The 16,065-nt window shown below is 46.0% G+C and overlaps 1 protein-coding gene across 1 annotated transcript in view; it reads left to right on the forward strand.

Moving 5' to 3' along the window:
• The window catches only part of DNMT1 (DNA methyltransferase 1), a 184,154-nt gene that overhangs the window by 127,005 nt on the left and 41,084 nt on the right, over window positions 1-16,065 (forward strand). The window contains exons 5-15 of the mRNA XM_069233185.1: window positions 2,546-2,653; window positions 2,946-3,183; window positions 4,202-4,280; window positions 4,825-4,915; window positions 7,667-7,716; window positions 8,429-8,477; window positions 11,669-11,752; window positions 11,977-12,086; window positions 14,021-14,139; window positions 14,791-14,883; window positions 15,812-15,963. Of these exons, the coding sequence (XP_069089286.1) occupies window positions 2,546-2,653; window positions 2,946-3,183; window positions 4,202-4,280; window positions 4,825-4,915; window positions 7,667-7,716; window positions 8,429-8,477; window positions 11,669-11,752; window positions 11,977-12,086; window positions 14,021-14,139; window positions 14,791-14,883; window positions 15,812-15,963 (1,173 nt within the window). The remainder of the gene's footprint in view (window positions 1-2,545; window positions 2,654-2,945; window positions 3,184-4,201; window positions 4,281-4,824; window positions 4,916-7,666; window positions 7,717-8,428; window positions 8,478-11,668; window positions 11,753-11,976; window positions 12,087-14,020; window positions 14,140-14,790; window positions 14,884-15,811; window positions 15,964-16,065) is intronic.

The following is a 16,065-nucleotide window of genomic DNA, read 5'->3' on the forward strand; positions in this document are numbered from 1 at the left end:
CCATTTTATGCTTGTACTGGACATAGGTCACTACATATGTCCAGCTTCATAAAGGGTATTCCATACATAGGCATCTTTGCTATCAAACATGTCTGAATCATAGCCCAAAACTGTTGCCAGTATTGGAAGTAAGATTCAATGCACTCTGGGGTCATCTTTAGAGGACCCCCAGCATTGCTCCTACCAGCCTTCTGGGTTTTTCCAGGCTGCCCAAGCTGCTGCCACCCCTCAGACAGGTTTCTGCCATCCTGCTGCTTGAACAGGTCAAGCCCAGGAAGGCAGAACAAAGGATTTCCTTTGGGAGAGGGGGGGGTAACACCTCTCCCTTTGGAAATAGGTGTTGCATAGCTTGAGAGGGGTAGCCTCACCAAGCCACTGGTATGCTTTGAAGGGCACATTTGGTGCCCTCTGCATAAACCAGTCTACACCAGTTCAGGGACCCCCCCAGTCCCTGCTTTGGAACGAAACTGGGCAATGGAAAGGGGAGTAAGAACTCCCCTGTCCATCACCACCCCCAGAGGTTGTGCCCAGAGCTCCTCCAGAGGGTCCCTGGGTTCTGCCATCTTGAATCCAAGGTTTGCACAGACCTCAGAGCATCTGAGTGGCCAGGTCAGGCAGGTTATGTCTGAGCCCCTCCTGATAGGTAATCACCCGGCTAGGTGACAAATCACCCCCCCCCCCCCCCCTTCTCCTTCCGGGCAATGTAGGGTCTCTCTCCTGGGTGGGTTCCCAAATGTGGCTTGGAAGATTCCTCTGCAACCTCTACTGGACCCTCCAGGATATCTGCATCCACAACGAAGACTCTGCTTGCAACATTGTTTCCACAGCTCCTTCCAGCTTCTGCAACATTTCCCCAGCTGTGCATCTCCTGAGGGCAGCAAGTCTTCAGTCTACACAAGAAGGAAGAAGGAATCTCCCTGTGAGTGAAGGAGTCACTCCTCTGCATCCACAGGCACCAACTGTAATGACAACCGGATACGTGGATCTCCTTTCATCCTAAGTTGCATTGATCCTGCATCATGGGTGGTGGTCGGGAGTAGTCCTCTTGGTCCCCTCTGCCAGCTGTCCAACTTTTGTTGGCAGTAAGCCCTTGCCTTCCCACGCATGACTGTACCCCTATACACCGCGTCTCTTGCTACTGCCAAGGCTTGTTTGCATCTCCTCCAAGGGATACTCATGCTTCTCTTGGGGTGCGGGACCCTTCTGTAGTGCTGCCTGGGCTCCTCTGGGGCTCCTGGTTCCTAGTCCAGTGGGTCTTCTGTGGGGGCTGCCTCTTCTTTGGACTCTCTGCCTTGCTGAGGGTCCCCCAGGACTCCTCCCAATCCCCTCCTCAGTGGGTTGAGTTGTCCTGGACCTTGCTGGTCACCAGCAGGTCCCATTTTGCTTCATTGTGACATCTGCGTTTGCCAGGGTTTGGTGGTATCTCCATGCCACTGACCGACTGCAACCATCCATCTGGCGTGGGACATAAACTGCTTACTCCTGGAACTCTTCACCTGTTCCAGGGCTGCATTCCTGACCGTCTTCGTCCTACCGTCGACCAACTCCTGCATCTACAGCTGGGTGGGTAGGAGCTGCAACTACTCCTGGACTCTTCTGTGACGTCTGGACTTGGTCGCCTTCTTCCACAGGTCTTACTCTTCAGGAATCCACCGCTGGTTTCTTGCAGTCTTGTCTAGGTGTTGCATTTTCTTTTTCTTCCTTTTGAGTGGTTTGGGGAAAATCTAGTAATTTACTCCTTTCCTCCTGGTTGCTAGGGGCACTGTGGTACTTCTTTGGGGTTTCCTAGTTCCCCCAGCTCCCCTCTACACATTCCACTTACCTGGGTAAGGGTCCTGTGCTTGCATTCCATTTTTTAGTATATGGTTTGGGCTCCCCCTAGGGTCACTATTGTCTCTCATTTGCACTTTTTTTCTATCACTTTCTATGCATATTGCTGGTTACTAGTGTACATATTTAGTGCATTTTTGTCTTCTATTGGAGGGTTGCCTTTCTAGTGATTTGGTACTGTTACTGTAATAAAGACCCTTTATTTTCGTAACACTGAGTGTTTTCTTTCATGTGTGTAAGTGCTGTGTGACTACAGTGGTATTGCATGTCTCCTAGATAAGCCTTGGCTGCTCAGCCACAGCTACCTCTAGAGAGCCTGACTTCTAGGCACTGCCTACACTCACAGGGAATACCTGGACCTGGTTTGATGTGTAAGCACCTTGGGTACCCACCAGGCCAGCTTCCCACATTTATACATAATGAAATATACAGTTGTTAAGATTGTGGTTTTGAAACTATTAAGTTAGTGCTGTTTCTGTAGTGGCTGAGCTGTTGATGGTCAGGCATAGTGGCTGAGCTGTTGATGGTCAGGCACAGATATGGTTGGGGGGGGGGGGGAGGGGGGTGTTCCGAGTTTTGTCCAAACGCTATTAAGGTTGCACACTTAATGCTGCACATGTGTGAGGAAGGGACATTACACCAGACCAGTGCTGGGTGGAGATGTCAATGAGTGAAACACAAACTGAACCTTAAAATGAACTCTTCCATTCCCAAGGAATGCGTGAAAGAGAAGCTTAATCTGCTGCACAACTTTCTGGAGGATGCTGCAAAGGATCGGCTCAGTGATCTGGAGACTAAACTGAACAAAGAGGAGTTGTCGGAGGTAATTTTTGGTGATATTTCTAGCGGCTAATGCAAATCTAAAAACTTGTCAATGTGGAATGTCAACTGCTTCTTTTTGGGGTAGTTAATCCGGTCCGTCTCAAGGTACCCTTGGAGTCTAAGTGAGCCTGTAGCTGTAAATGGGGTGGTATTGTGCCGTAAATTAGGCCATCAAAGTAATTTTATTTTGGAAATTTGTTTTGGGCTGTTTGAAATGGTAAATTTAGGGGAGCGGTAAATGTTAAATCTAGTACGACAGTGGTGAAATAAAAAATGTCTACACCTTTGAACAGGAGCGCTACCTGTCTAAAGTGAGGGCACTACTGTGCAAAGAACTCAACCGAGAGAACGGAGACGCCTTGCACATAGTGAAAACAAACGGATGTTCAGAAAATGGAGCCTCCACAAGTGACGAGGAATCTGGCAAAAACGGCCATGATGTAGAGGATGGTGCAGTGGAGCAGGAGGCAGTGTCATCGGGGTCCAAAAAAAGCAAAGCGAGGAGGAGTAAATCCAGTTCCGATAATAAAAGTAATGCAACATTACGTATGCCTTTCCATTGAGCCATATTTTATTCTAATTGTGTTAAATACAGCAGCAAATGCATTTTTTTTTTATTGTTGCGGTGCAGCCTGCTAGCACATGAGGCGTTATTTTTTGTTGTTCGTGTACTGAATGCATGGTCTCGTCAATTTAGCGCTTGAACAGAGATACTTTAAAGTGACAGCAGTGTTTAAATGTTAAACTTGAAAGTTAAAAGCTCAAGTTATTTGCCCGCTGCGCTTATGCGCAAAGTTTGTATACTTCGGTTTTCTTCTGCTCTTTACCATCTCTCTAATTTATCAAACGCACTATATTGTGCCGATAACATTTCAATTACCTTTTTTGAGTTTCCCACGCCTTTTCAAGAAGTTATGACCCGTTCCTTGAGTTTTAAATGATAGCGCAAGTTGCTAGGAACACAATTTAATTTTTATTTCTTTGTTTAGTCATTAACGGTAAAGCCGCTCTGTATAATCCTTTTAAACAGTTGGCTCTGCTTGCAAACAACCTTTGTTCGCATTTGCGAATTGTTTGTAGAATAACTTGACTTAACGTACTCAAAGCAACTATTCTGACTCTTTTCTGAATATTTTATGTGAGCTTTACCCAAAAAGAAAATTATCTTGACCCGCGGAGCATGTCTATAATAACCCAGGTTTCGGCCAGTTTCTTGGCCCGTATTTCATTTAGAAGAGAGGGCTTTATACCTACCCACTCTAAACAAGTGTGGCGACTGTCCAAAAGTAGTGGTCTATTATGCATGGAGGGTTAAGATACCAGCTTTCCTGAAGAGCGTTAGAGAATGCCTCTTTAAAGCTTCTGATTTCAGCAGTAACGTTTAAGTGCTCGCCCTATAGCTATTTAGGTCAGTCTGGTTACCGGTATTAACACCTACCTGGCCGTAACATGGTACTTTGAATTGTTTTTCTTGCATATTAAAGTTCGCTGCTAGTTTAGTGGTCTGTTCGGACTTCTGAAACTAACTCAAACTGTCGTCTTTCACCAGAGTCTCCAAGCAGTTCACGGAAGTCTAGAAGCGGCAGCACTGGCAAACAGCCAACAATTTTATCAATGTTTTCTAAAGGGTTAGTATAGAACTACTCTAATTGCAGAAACCACAATGCTAATATGGAGAGGCACTTCAATGTCTAAATGTTTTAGTGCAGTATTGTCCCAATTTAATTCTAGATACATATTCTTGAGGGGTGATTCCAGGTGGCATACTGCATCTTTAGAGGGGCGTTTGAGAGCTCGTATAGTGGTTTAGCATGAGTGGAGTGACTGAGTCCTGTTTTAAGATGCACTGAAGATGCTACTATCGTTACCGGTGGTTTGGCAACACATAACCCTATAGGAGGCAATACGTCTCCTTATGGTGTCTGGAACAAGCTGTTAGGTGGCATTAATTTCGTTGCTTAAATAGTCACCTTACTCCATTTTGTTTATGCACCATATGTTGGGCGTAAAGTACTTTATTAGAATTCAAAATGTTGTAGAAGATTATGCTTTTAAACATTATTACTGCTGCTGAAGCTTGCAAATATCTCTCGCAACCATGACTGACTTGTTCACTCCTCACACGACTTGTTTTTTCTAACTTCATGGACACTGCCTTTTCTTCAATCCTAGATCAAATAAACGCAAGTCTGAAGACTCAAATGGAGATGTGATGCTAGAAACTGAGGCCAAAATGGAGGAAGAGGTGGAGTTGGTAGAGAAGGTATTTTATTTAGGCTTCTGATCTGCCTAACTTGAAAATGCTTGGGAAAATTATTTTTTTCAACTTTACAATGTAGAAAAGTACTCTTTGGCATTTTTACCCCCACTTTTTGCCTGCTGTCAGTATGCTTTGACTTATCACTGGGATCCTGCTAACCAGGAGACCAGTGATTGAAAAGCTTTCACTACAGGTCACTGCACCAGGTCACCCTTATGGTTGGCCCACCTAGCTCAGAGGGCAGGATGCAGGTACCTGTGTGAGGGCACCCCTGCATGAGCAGAGGTGGCCCTACGAACTCCAGCTCCATTACACTGGACTTCGTAAGGGTGGGGAAGCCATTAGTCCAGTGTACTGGACACAAGTGCTACCTGTGTCCAGCTACATAATGGTAACTCCGAATCTGGGCATTTTTGGTATCAAACCTGTCAACCATACCCCAATACTATTGCCAGTATTGGTTGTATGATTACATGCACTCTGAGGGCTCCGTAGAGGACCCACCCCCAAGCAGTGCTTCTACCAGTCATCTGGGGTTTTCTGGGCAGACTGCGCTGCTGCCACCCTTCAGACAGGTTTCTGCCTTCCTGCTGCTTGACCAGCTCAAGCAGAGGAAGGTACAACAAAGGATTATGTGGGAGGGAGGCGACACCTTCTCCCTTGGGAATAGGTGTTACATGGCTTGGGAGGGGTAGCCTCCTCAAGCCACCAGTATGCTTTGAAGGGCACTTTTGGTGCCCTCTTTTCATAAACTGGTTTGTACCAGTCCAATGATCCCCGGTCCATGCTCTGGTGTGAAACTGGACTAAGGAAAGGGGAGTGACCACTCCTCTCCCCATCACCACCCATCGGGTGGCACTCGGAGCTCCTCCAGGTGGCCCCTTAATTCTGTTATCTTGAGTCCAAGGTGGGCAGAGGCCCCTGGGGGCATTTAAGTGGCTGGGTCAGGTAGGTGATGTCACAGCCCCCTCCTGTTAGCTAGTCACCGATAGGTGGACAATCATCCTTTCTGGGCTATTTAGTGTCTCCATCTTGGGTGGGTCCTCTAGATTGGATGTGCAAGATTCCAGCAGGACTCCTCTGCACGGTTTACTTCATCCTCCGGCTGCTGGGACTGCAAATGGACCCTCCAGGAACTAACAATCTGCAACTTCAGCGACAACTCTGCTTTGCAACATTGTCTGGCTCTTTCCAGCAACTGCAACATTTTGCACAGCTGTGCATCCTCAGAGTGGCAAGTCTTCAGCCTGTACAAGAAGTAAGAAGGAATCTCCCTTGGAGTGGAGTCCCCTGCATCTACAGGCAACAGCCAGCTGCGTGGCTCTGCTCTCCTCAGGAAGTGCGTGGGTCCAGCATCACAGGTGGTCTGGAGTAGTCCCCTTGGTCCTTTCTACCAGCTATCCAACTTGGGAGACAATAAGTCCTTGCAGGACAGTACCCCTGTGCACAGCGACTCTTGCAGCTACCAAAGCTTGTTGGTTCATTCTTCAAGGGATCTTCTGGCTCCTTGTAGCCCCAGCACTCCTTCCTGCAAAGCAGTTGTCTGCCTGCTGCTCCAGTGACGTGGGGCTCCTCTTCAGGTATGCTGCGCGGGCCTCACTGCGGTGCTGTGCTTGCAGCCAATGGGTTGCCTGTAGGGGGGCTGCCTCCTTTTCCTGTAACTTGACTGCTGAGGGTCACCTCAGACTCCCTTGGGTAGAGTCCCCTTGACCTTGTTGGTCCTCTTCACCCTTGCAGACCTTGTTCTCAGTCTCTTGCATTTGCCAAGGCTTGTTGGTGGTTTTCCAGCACCACTAACCGAATGCAACTCATCTGACGGACATCACTTGCATCACTTCTGGGACTTATCTTCATCTCCTATCTTCGTCCACCATTGACCTGGTCCTGCATCCACAGAAGGCTGGCTAGTGGCTCCTGCCACCTCTGGACACATCACAAACTGGACTTGGTCCCCTTCCTTTGCAGGTCCTCTTCTGTCAGGATCCACCTTTAGGTTCTTCCTGTCTTGTCTGGGTCTTGCATGATCCTCTTCCAAAGTCCTGTTGGTTTTGGAGAAAACCCAGGTACTTAACTCTGGTCACTGTGGGGCGGAGGGAGGTTGGGGTAGGGGGCATTAAATCTGGTACCCACCTCTTGAGGCTCCTAGTTTCTCCAGCTCTCTCCTACTGATTACACCCCCTTTGGGGACTGCCTTTCACATTCCCCTTTAGTATGTGGTTTGGCCCTCTCCTAGGGCCCACACTGTTTACTTATACTTTCACCAAATGCTTATTGCTTTCCATGCTCTTTACTGATTGCTAATGTGTTAGCTCCAGTTGGGGGAGTTGCCTAATAAGTTATAGTATTTCTGTTACTATAGTAAAGTACCTTTTTTATTTTTGTAACATTGCATTATTCTTTCGTGTGGTAGTGCTGTGTCTATAGTGGTATTGCATACGCTTTGCATGTCTCCTGGATAAGTCTTTGCTGCTCATCCACAGCTACCTCTAGAGAGCCCTGGCTTCCTGGACACTGCAGACACTTCACTAATAAGGGATACCAGGACCTGGTATAGGGTGGTAACACCAAAGGTGTCCGTCACGCCAGCTTCCTATACACAGAATCCTGCAGATTCCTATTTAAGGCATACTTGAGGGAGAGATGATTGAGTTGGCCTGTCAGTTATGACCTAATTTCTTCCTCATGTCTTGATTTACTTGTTTGTAGATGCTTGCAATATGTTATTGACCAAATTGTCCTCACTCATTTTGTTAGGAGGACCAAGAAGAAAAGCGAATTAAAATTGATGTCCCCAAAAAGGAGGGGTAAGATATTTTTCTTCTCTGTAGGAGGTCTGGCCTAGATGTTAATAATTTGAGGAACCCATGTACTCCTTGTGACTAAAATGTACGTGTAGTCTTTGACGTTGTTTTGTTTTCGTTGGTGTTTCCCACACTAAGCTTATGTTGAAAGTGTTTCAGCAGATTCTAAGGAAACTAACTTGCGAAGATCGGGAGGGGGTTGGACTGTTGCCGCCTCATGACTGCTAATTTGAGCTGTTGAGGCCCACTGCACTTTTTTGGGGGTGGGGGGAGCCACTTAATTTTCTCGTCTGACATTTTCCAAGAGGAAAATAGGTCAAAACCGTCACAAATGGAGAAAGCAGGAACATGCAAGAATAGGGTAAAGAGCTGTTAGTCCAGTAAAGAGACATTAGGTAAATTCCAGATATGCAGTTTTGGTATTAGGCGTGTCATTCGTGAGCTGAGCAGATTTGTGGATCAGAACGTATTGTTCTACAAATTAAATACTGGGTCGTGCTTATTGGGGTGGAGCTAAAGTGGAACATGCAGTGTTTAAGCATTTTCAATGCTTTTTCCTTTAGTTGCACAGTATCTCAATTAGTGATATTTGGGAAGTGTAATAAAAGACCGTTCACCCTATTGTATTGCGGAAACAGACCGATGTTTCCTTTATCTGCAGAGCGATATAACGAAGACATTTGTTATAACGTTATTAATGCTTCATTCTCTCTAGAGCAGCGACAGATGAACCTGTGAAGTTGAAAAGTGCGCCAGCACCCAAGGTATAAACTCTTGTTACTTGTACGTGGTAGTAATGCGTTGTAAAGAAATGGCTCCCTGTTGCAGTTACCCCCCACTTTTTGCCTGATACTGATGCTGACTTGACTGAGAAGTGTGCTGGGACCCTGCTAACCAGGCCCCAGCACCAGTGTTCCTTCACCTAAAATGTACCATTGTATCCACAATTGGCACACCCTGGCATTCAGATAAGTCCCTTGTAACTGGTACTTCTAGTACCAAGGGCCCTGATGCCAAGGAAGGTCTCTAAGGGCTGCAGCATGTCTTATGCCACCCTGGAGACCTCTCACTCAGCACAGACACACTGCTTGCCAGCTTGTGTGTGCTAGTGAGGACAAAACGAGTAAGTCGACATGGCACTCCCCTCAGGGTGCCATGCCAGCCTCTCACTGCCTATGCAGTATAGGTAAGACACCCCTCTAGCAGGCCTTACAGCCCTAAGGCAGGGTGCACTATACCATAGGTGAGGGTACCAGTGCATGAGCATGGTACCCCTACAGTGTCTAAACAAAACCTTAGACATTGTAAGTGCAGGGTAGCCATAAGAGTATATGGTCTGGGAGTCTGTCAAACACGAACTCCACAGCACCATAATGGCTACACTGAAAACTGGGAAGTTTGGTATCAAACTTCTCAGCACAATAAATGCACACTGATGCCAGTGTACATTTTATTGTAAAATACACCACAGAGGGCACCTTAGAGGTGCCCCCTGAAACTTAACCAACTATCTGTGTAGGCTGACTGGTTCCAGCAGCCTGCCACACTAGAGACATGTTGCTGGCCCCATGGGGAGAGTGCCTTTGTCACTCTGAGGCCAGTAACAAAGCCTGCACTGGGTGGAGATGCTAACACCTCCCCCAGGCAGGAAATGTGACACCTGGCGGTGAGCCTCAAAGGCTCCCCCCTTTGTCACAGCCCAGCAGGGCGCTCCAGCTTGGTGGAGTTGCCCGCCCCCTCCGGCCACGGCCCCCACTTTTGGCGGCAAGGCTGGAGGGAACAAAGAAAGCAACAAGGAGGAGTCACTGACCAGTCAGGACAGCCCCTAAGGTGTCCTGAGCTGAAGTGACTCTAACTTTTAGAAATCCTCCATCTTGCAGATGGAGGATTCCCCCAATAGGGTTAGGATTGTGACCCCCTCCCCTTGGGAGGAGGCACAAAGAGGGTGTACCCACCCTCCGGGCTAGTAGCCATTGGCTACTAACCCCCCAGACCTAAACACGCCCTTCAATTTAGTATTTAAGGGCTACCCTGAACCCTAGAAGATTAGATTCCTGCAACTACAAGAAGGACTGCCCAGCTGAAAACCCCTGCAGCGGAAGACCAGAAGACGACAACTGCCTTGGCTCCAGAAACTCACCGGCCTGTCTCCTGCCTTCCAAAGATCCTGCTCCAGCGACGCCTTCCAAAGGGACCAGCGACCTCGACATCCTCTGAGGACTGCCCCTGCTTCGAAAAGACAAGAAACTCCCGAGGACAGCGGACCTGCTCCAAGAAAAGCTGCAACTTTGTTTCCAGCAGCTTTAAAGAACCCTGCAAGCTCCCCGCAAGAAGCGTGAGACTTGCAACACTGCACCCGGCGACCCCGACTCGGCTGGTGGAGATCCGACACCTCAGGCGGGACCCCAGGACTACTCTGATACTGTGAGTACCAAAACCTGTCCCCCCTGAGCCCCCACAGCGCCGCCTGCAGAGGGAATCCCGAGGCTTCCCCTGACCGCGACTCTTTGAACCTAAAGTCCCGACGCCTGGGAGAGACCCTGCACCCGCAGCCCCCAGGACCTGAAGGACCGGACTTTCACTGGAGAAGTGACCCCCAGGAGTCCCTCTCCCTTGTCCAAGTGGAGGTTTCCCCGAGGAATCCCCCCCCTTGCCTGCCTGCAGCGCTGAAGAGATCCCGAGATCTCTCATAGACTAACATTGCGAACCCGACGCTTGTTTCTACACTGCACCCGGCCGCCCCCGCGCCGCTGAGGGTGAAATTTCTGTGTGGACTTGTGTCCCCCCCGGTGCCCTACAAAACCCCCCTGGTCTGCCCTCCGAAGACGCGGGTACTTACCTGCAAGCAGACCGGAACCGGGGCACCCCCTTCTCTCCATTCTAGCCTATGCGTTTTGGGCACCACTTTGAACTCTGCACCCGACCGGCCCTGGGCTGCTGGTGTGGTGACTTTGGGGTTGCTCTGAACCCCCAACGGTGGGCTACCTTGGACCAAGAACTAAGCCCTGTAAGTGTCTTACTTACCTGGTTAACCTAACAAATACTTACCTCCCCTAGGAACTGTGAAAATTGCACTAAGTGTCCACTTTTAAAACAGCTACTTGTGAATAACTTGAAAAGTATACATGCAATTTTGATGATTTGAAGTTCCTAAAGTACTTACCTGCAATACCTTTCGAATGAGATATTACATGTAGAATTTGAACCTGTGGTTCTTAAAATAAACTAAGAAAATATATTTTTCTATACAAAAACCTATTGGCTGGATTTGTCTCGGAGTGTGTGTACCTCATTTATTGTCTATGTGTATGTACAACAAATGCTTAACACTACTCCTTGGATAAGCCTACTGCTCGACCACACTACCACAAAATAGAGCATTAGTATTATCTCTTTTTACCACTATTTTACCTCTAAGGGGAACCCTTGGACTCTGTGCATGCTATTCCTTACTTTGAAATAGCACATACAGAGCCAACTTCCTACATGCGTCCTGTGCTTTTGGTGTAAAAATGTTTACTGACTCCAAACTTCGCCCATTTACAGTGAAGGTAATATTCACCTTTACGAGCCTTGCTTGGGGGGGGTTTACTACTGCTCCCATGTGATTCATTCGACTGGTGGAGCTTGTAGCCAGCCAAGACAAGCTGCCCTTGCCCAGTTTATCCGGGCAGCCAGCAGAATATTTTGATGCATGTTTGCCTATAAACCTCTCCAATGTAATCAATTAAACTGGCTCGTTTCACTAGAGCCTTAACACGAACTGTCCTCGCTTGGATCACACCTTAGCAAAGATAATACTTTGTTTAAAAAATAGTTTTCATGCAGCACAGTGCAGGGGCACTTTTAAACTTGTTTATTTTTTTTAAATTAAAACAAAATAAAGCCGCCATTAAACTGCATCCCTCTCTAAAGCCGTATTCCCTCTACTGATTTTTAAATTCTTTCCCTGCAGACTTTACCTCCCAAATGTAACGACTGCAGACAGTATTTGGATGATCCTGACCTCAAGTTCTTTCAAGGAGACCCTGACGATGCGGTAAGCAGTATAGTTCATCCCATAGCATGTAATCTATTTCAGGGATGTTTGAAGTAATGTAAATATATTCCATCAGTTCAATGAGCGGAATTGGAAGACCACCAATAGCAAAGTAAAGTTTTGGTATTTGCGAGTGTAGGGTGCCTTAGTTGTATTGCTATGGCACAGGCTAGCCAGTTTGCTAGACTTGGCATTCAGCAATGTAATCACTGCTTTTGTTTCAGCTGGACGAGCCAGAGATGCTAACTGACGAACGTCTGTCCCTCTTTGATGCCAACGAGGATGGCTTTGAAAGCTACGACGATCTCCCACAGCATAAAGTGACCTCGTTCAGGTGATAAGGGGCTCGCTGATATTACATTGGTTTGATGTTGTCTTTGTGGTGTTCAGAAAGATTATTTGTAGGTCTTGAGTTTTGCTCCTCCGCTTAGAATTCTGTTTTAGCAAAATGCTACTCTGCTGGAAGGTTTCATTGTTTTTTGTTTTTTTTTACTTGGATACGACAAGGATCTTGTATGCATTTTTTTTTTTTTTTTTTTTTTTTTGATGGTCGTTTCCTGCTATTGTACTACAATTTCTAGCAACATTATAGAGCTTCACACCGAGCTAGCTATTAATGTTTGTGCCTTTTTACTTGCCTCTACTGCTGACTTATTTTGTCAGCTAGACCTGCAAGTTAATGAAGCACAACTTGGGTTTGAGGATTTTAAATGGACGATTGCTGTGGTGGGGGTGTTGTGTGGTGTCTGGCGGCTGATGCAGGTCATGCAAGCAGCTACTATTCAAAACAATACATCTCAAAGCAAAAGTTTAAACCTGCAGTTTGTTGTTCTGAAATGTCCATTAAAACCCCATATTGGCAGTGACCAGCTATGCCATCGCCATATTACTGAAACGTTACTTTCTATACCTGGAATTTTCACATGGCTGCAAAAATGTAATGACTTTTCTTAACCACAAGTAGCGGTTGTATTTTGATCTGTGGTTTCTGGTCGCATTCGCTTGGTATTCCATGGTGCTCTCAAATGCCACATTTTATGTGCATTTTTGTTTTAAAATTATATAAACCTAACAATCCGGTTTCCAGTGTTCTAACGGCTTCTCTTCTGCTGCTAACAAGCAAATTGTACACTCGGCCAAGTTCTGATCTATTTTCAGATAAGTTAATTATTTTGTGTTATTCTTTTATTGAATGGTCTTTGCCAAGCACACCCAAGGGACCCTACCTTTGCAGTAAATTGGAAAACTGATGGGTGCTTTTCACCCCTTCCGAGTTATGCACGTGTGAAGAATTGGGACGTGCCAGAATCTTTTGAGGGTGATATGTAAACACTCCCTTTAAGCTCCCAATTCGTTAAGCAAACTCTGCTGTCTATAATGCTTAGCACTTGTGCTATTCATACCCCCTACATAAACTATTTAGAAGGGCTGATACTAGATACACCCAGGTTTTAAACCATGCACCCAATTCAACTGGTTTCAAATCTCACGTTGTCCGTTTTGCAACATTTATTAGAATTTGCCAAGTCACAAAAACCTCACCATGAACTGGCAGCTAGTAGGCCTCCAATCACTCCGACTTTTTCTCGGCACTCAATCTTTACCCCACTCAGATTGCTAGCGGATTGTATCCTTCACCATTGAGGAGCCCATAGAGCAGGCAGGAGATTACTGTGATTTGTACCTGCGTTTTGCATCAGAACTGAAAACCATGCTCTACAAAGGTGTTAGGAGCTTTGTCTCCTGGATAGTTAGTGCAAAACTTGAACAATGTGTAAAAGGCTGCAGTCACAGATTTTGCGTGTAAATTCCGTTAGGTTATGTGAAGTCTAGAAACATGTTAATACCCAACATCTACGCCTTTGGCTGAGTGAACCAGTCATTAGGACTCGTCCATGGCGCACACATGGACTGCACCCGCATCAAGGTCTGTAGTGCATGGTCACTTCATCAAAAGTGTAAAAGGAGGCTCACGCGACCATGGTCTTGGTGTTCTAGTATTTCTGTTAACAGAAATTCCCTTGCTGCTTGGGATTGACTGTTGTAGCTGGACCGGAGCCTGTTTGGATCTAGAATACCGCATAATTACCCGTGGATGAGATTAACTCTTTCAGCATCACTTTTTTTCCTTCTGTTCTTGTATTTTGTTTGAGATGCTTGACAGTTTGCTTTATTTCTGCATGTCGTTTCCATTACTCGGGCATGCCTCCTTGAATGTTTGTAATGAACTATAAAATCCTGCCTACTGAAACTATGTTTTTATTTCAGCATTTATGATAAAAAGGGTCATTTGTGCACTTTTGACTCTGGCCTCATTGAGAAGAACGTGGAGCTGTACTTCAGTGGGGTAGTAAAACCAATTTACGATGACAGCGCTTGTCTGGATGGTAAGCTTCCTGTGTTACTCCATTGACATGGTAGGGAATGTCTGCTTTTACTCTGTTTTATCTGGTTTCTCATCTGTTTTGAGGGGTAGTATAGCTCGGTGTCCATTTTCAGTCCTGTGGTTATCGGCCTGGATGTGGATTTGCACATAATGAAGGGATGTTTTCAAAGTCTTGAATACTTTGATGCATTAAATTGTGCGAGTCTGTTAGTCTAGTTTCCGCTTGCCTTTGGTTTCATGGGTGGCGTTGACCTTTGAATTTTGTATGTCAGTCCTGTTTCTGTGCAAGTACTTCCTGATCTCTCGTGTGATGTGACCGCATATTTAGGTTAATCTGTCAGATTTTAGGTGACTTGTCACTTTTTGGCACCGTTAACAGCTGCATTGTGTAGCACCAAGAATGCTACTTGGTACTCTCCCCTATGGTGTAGTTATGTTCTTGAATTGTGTATATAATGCATTAGATCTATGTATAGTGTAGTGCATGGTGCTATATGCTATGGGTTAGTGGTTGAAGGAGTGAGGTTTAGGGGTTTAGTTCTATAGTTAAAGGGATTCGGCCAAGAAAGGAATGGTCACTGGGGAAGATGCGACTAAATGACCAATGACTAAAAAGGCTTCTCATGGCTCATCCCTATTGATGTTTCCACAGGTGGCGTCCGAGCAAAAAAACTGGGTCCCATTAATGCTTGGTGGGTTACAGGTTTTGATGGAGGTGAAAGAGCACTAATTGGCTTTACAACAGGTAAGACCATTTTAAAACTGTTTTGCTCCATTGTGAATGCGCCTACTGATCCTACTGCAGATGGGTAATAGTGCCCTAGTAATGCAGAACTGTGGTTCATCCATACCTATTCTTGTGTAGGGCATTGACTTGAAGCCTACATGACCTGTAATCGGCAGTCTTGCATTCGGATGTTGCAACTGTTACCAGAGTTTGCTTCTGATTCTTGTTTGTTTTGGGTGCATAAACGGCTATATATACACCCCAAACCGCAGAACCTAGATGTAGAGGGGAGGTTTAAGTAGCCATTTAAGAACGTATGCTTTAATGAACTAAATTAATCAAAACCCAGCCTGGTGAAGGCTTATAGCACAAGCAATTCTGAAGACTTAATATTTTATATGGTTAGGGGTGTTTTCCTTTAACACCAGCCTTAATTGAGAAAAACAGTGATCAGTGAAAATGATTGAATTAATCCCAGCCCTGGTAATTACTTGGGCCACACTTTACCGCCATGTTTTTACCATCTAGGGTAATCGGACTGATCAGCCACCTGCATCAGTCTTGTCCCTAGTCTACTTGATTGATTCGAGCCAAGAGGAATTCAGTGGCCTCGAGTTTTATTCGATTGGAAACCTGGTAATACGGAAGGTTATTTTTCGTTAAGTGGCTTTTGGTCTTGAAGTGCCATGGACTGTTAGAGGGCCATGGTCCAACTTCCACAGATGGCTTTAACTTAGACTTATTTGCTACCAAGTATTCCATAAGGGTGCAGCAATAGAAGTACTAGGTCTGTTGGCATTTCAAGCCTTGCAGAAATTAGTTGACTTGAATTGCCACACTAAGTCGTACAATGACCTGTTTATTGATTGTGTGCCTTGTATATTAAAGGAGTGTTTCAACGTGGGTGTTGAACATCCAAGTGACATTTCCTCTACACAACTTTTAGCATTTGCTGACTACATCCTAATGGACCCAAGTGAAGAGTATGCACCTATCTTTGCACTGATGCAAGAAAAGATTTACATGAGCAAGATAGTTGTGGAGTTTTTGCAGATTAATCCAGATGCCACATACGAGGACCTGCTGAACAAAGTAGAAGTGAGTATTTCAGACTGTTTTATATGTACTGTTACTAGCTGGACTAACAATTCTCACACTGGGCATATGCAGTAGGTGTGGCATTACCTTCCCTGGAGCTGC

The sequence above is a fragment of the Pleurodeles waltl genome, chromosome 4_2, assembly GCF_031143425.1.
Source record: "Pleurodeles waltl isolate 20211129_DDA chromosome 4_2, aPleWal1.hap1.20221129, whole genome shotgun sequence".
NCBI classification, from domain to species: domain Eukaryota; kingdom Metazoa; phylum Chordata; class Amphibia; order Caudata; family Salamandridae; genus Pleurodeles; species Pleurodeles waltl.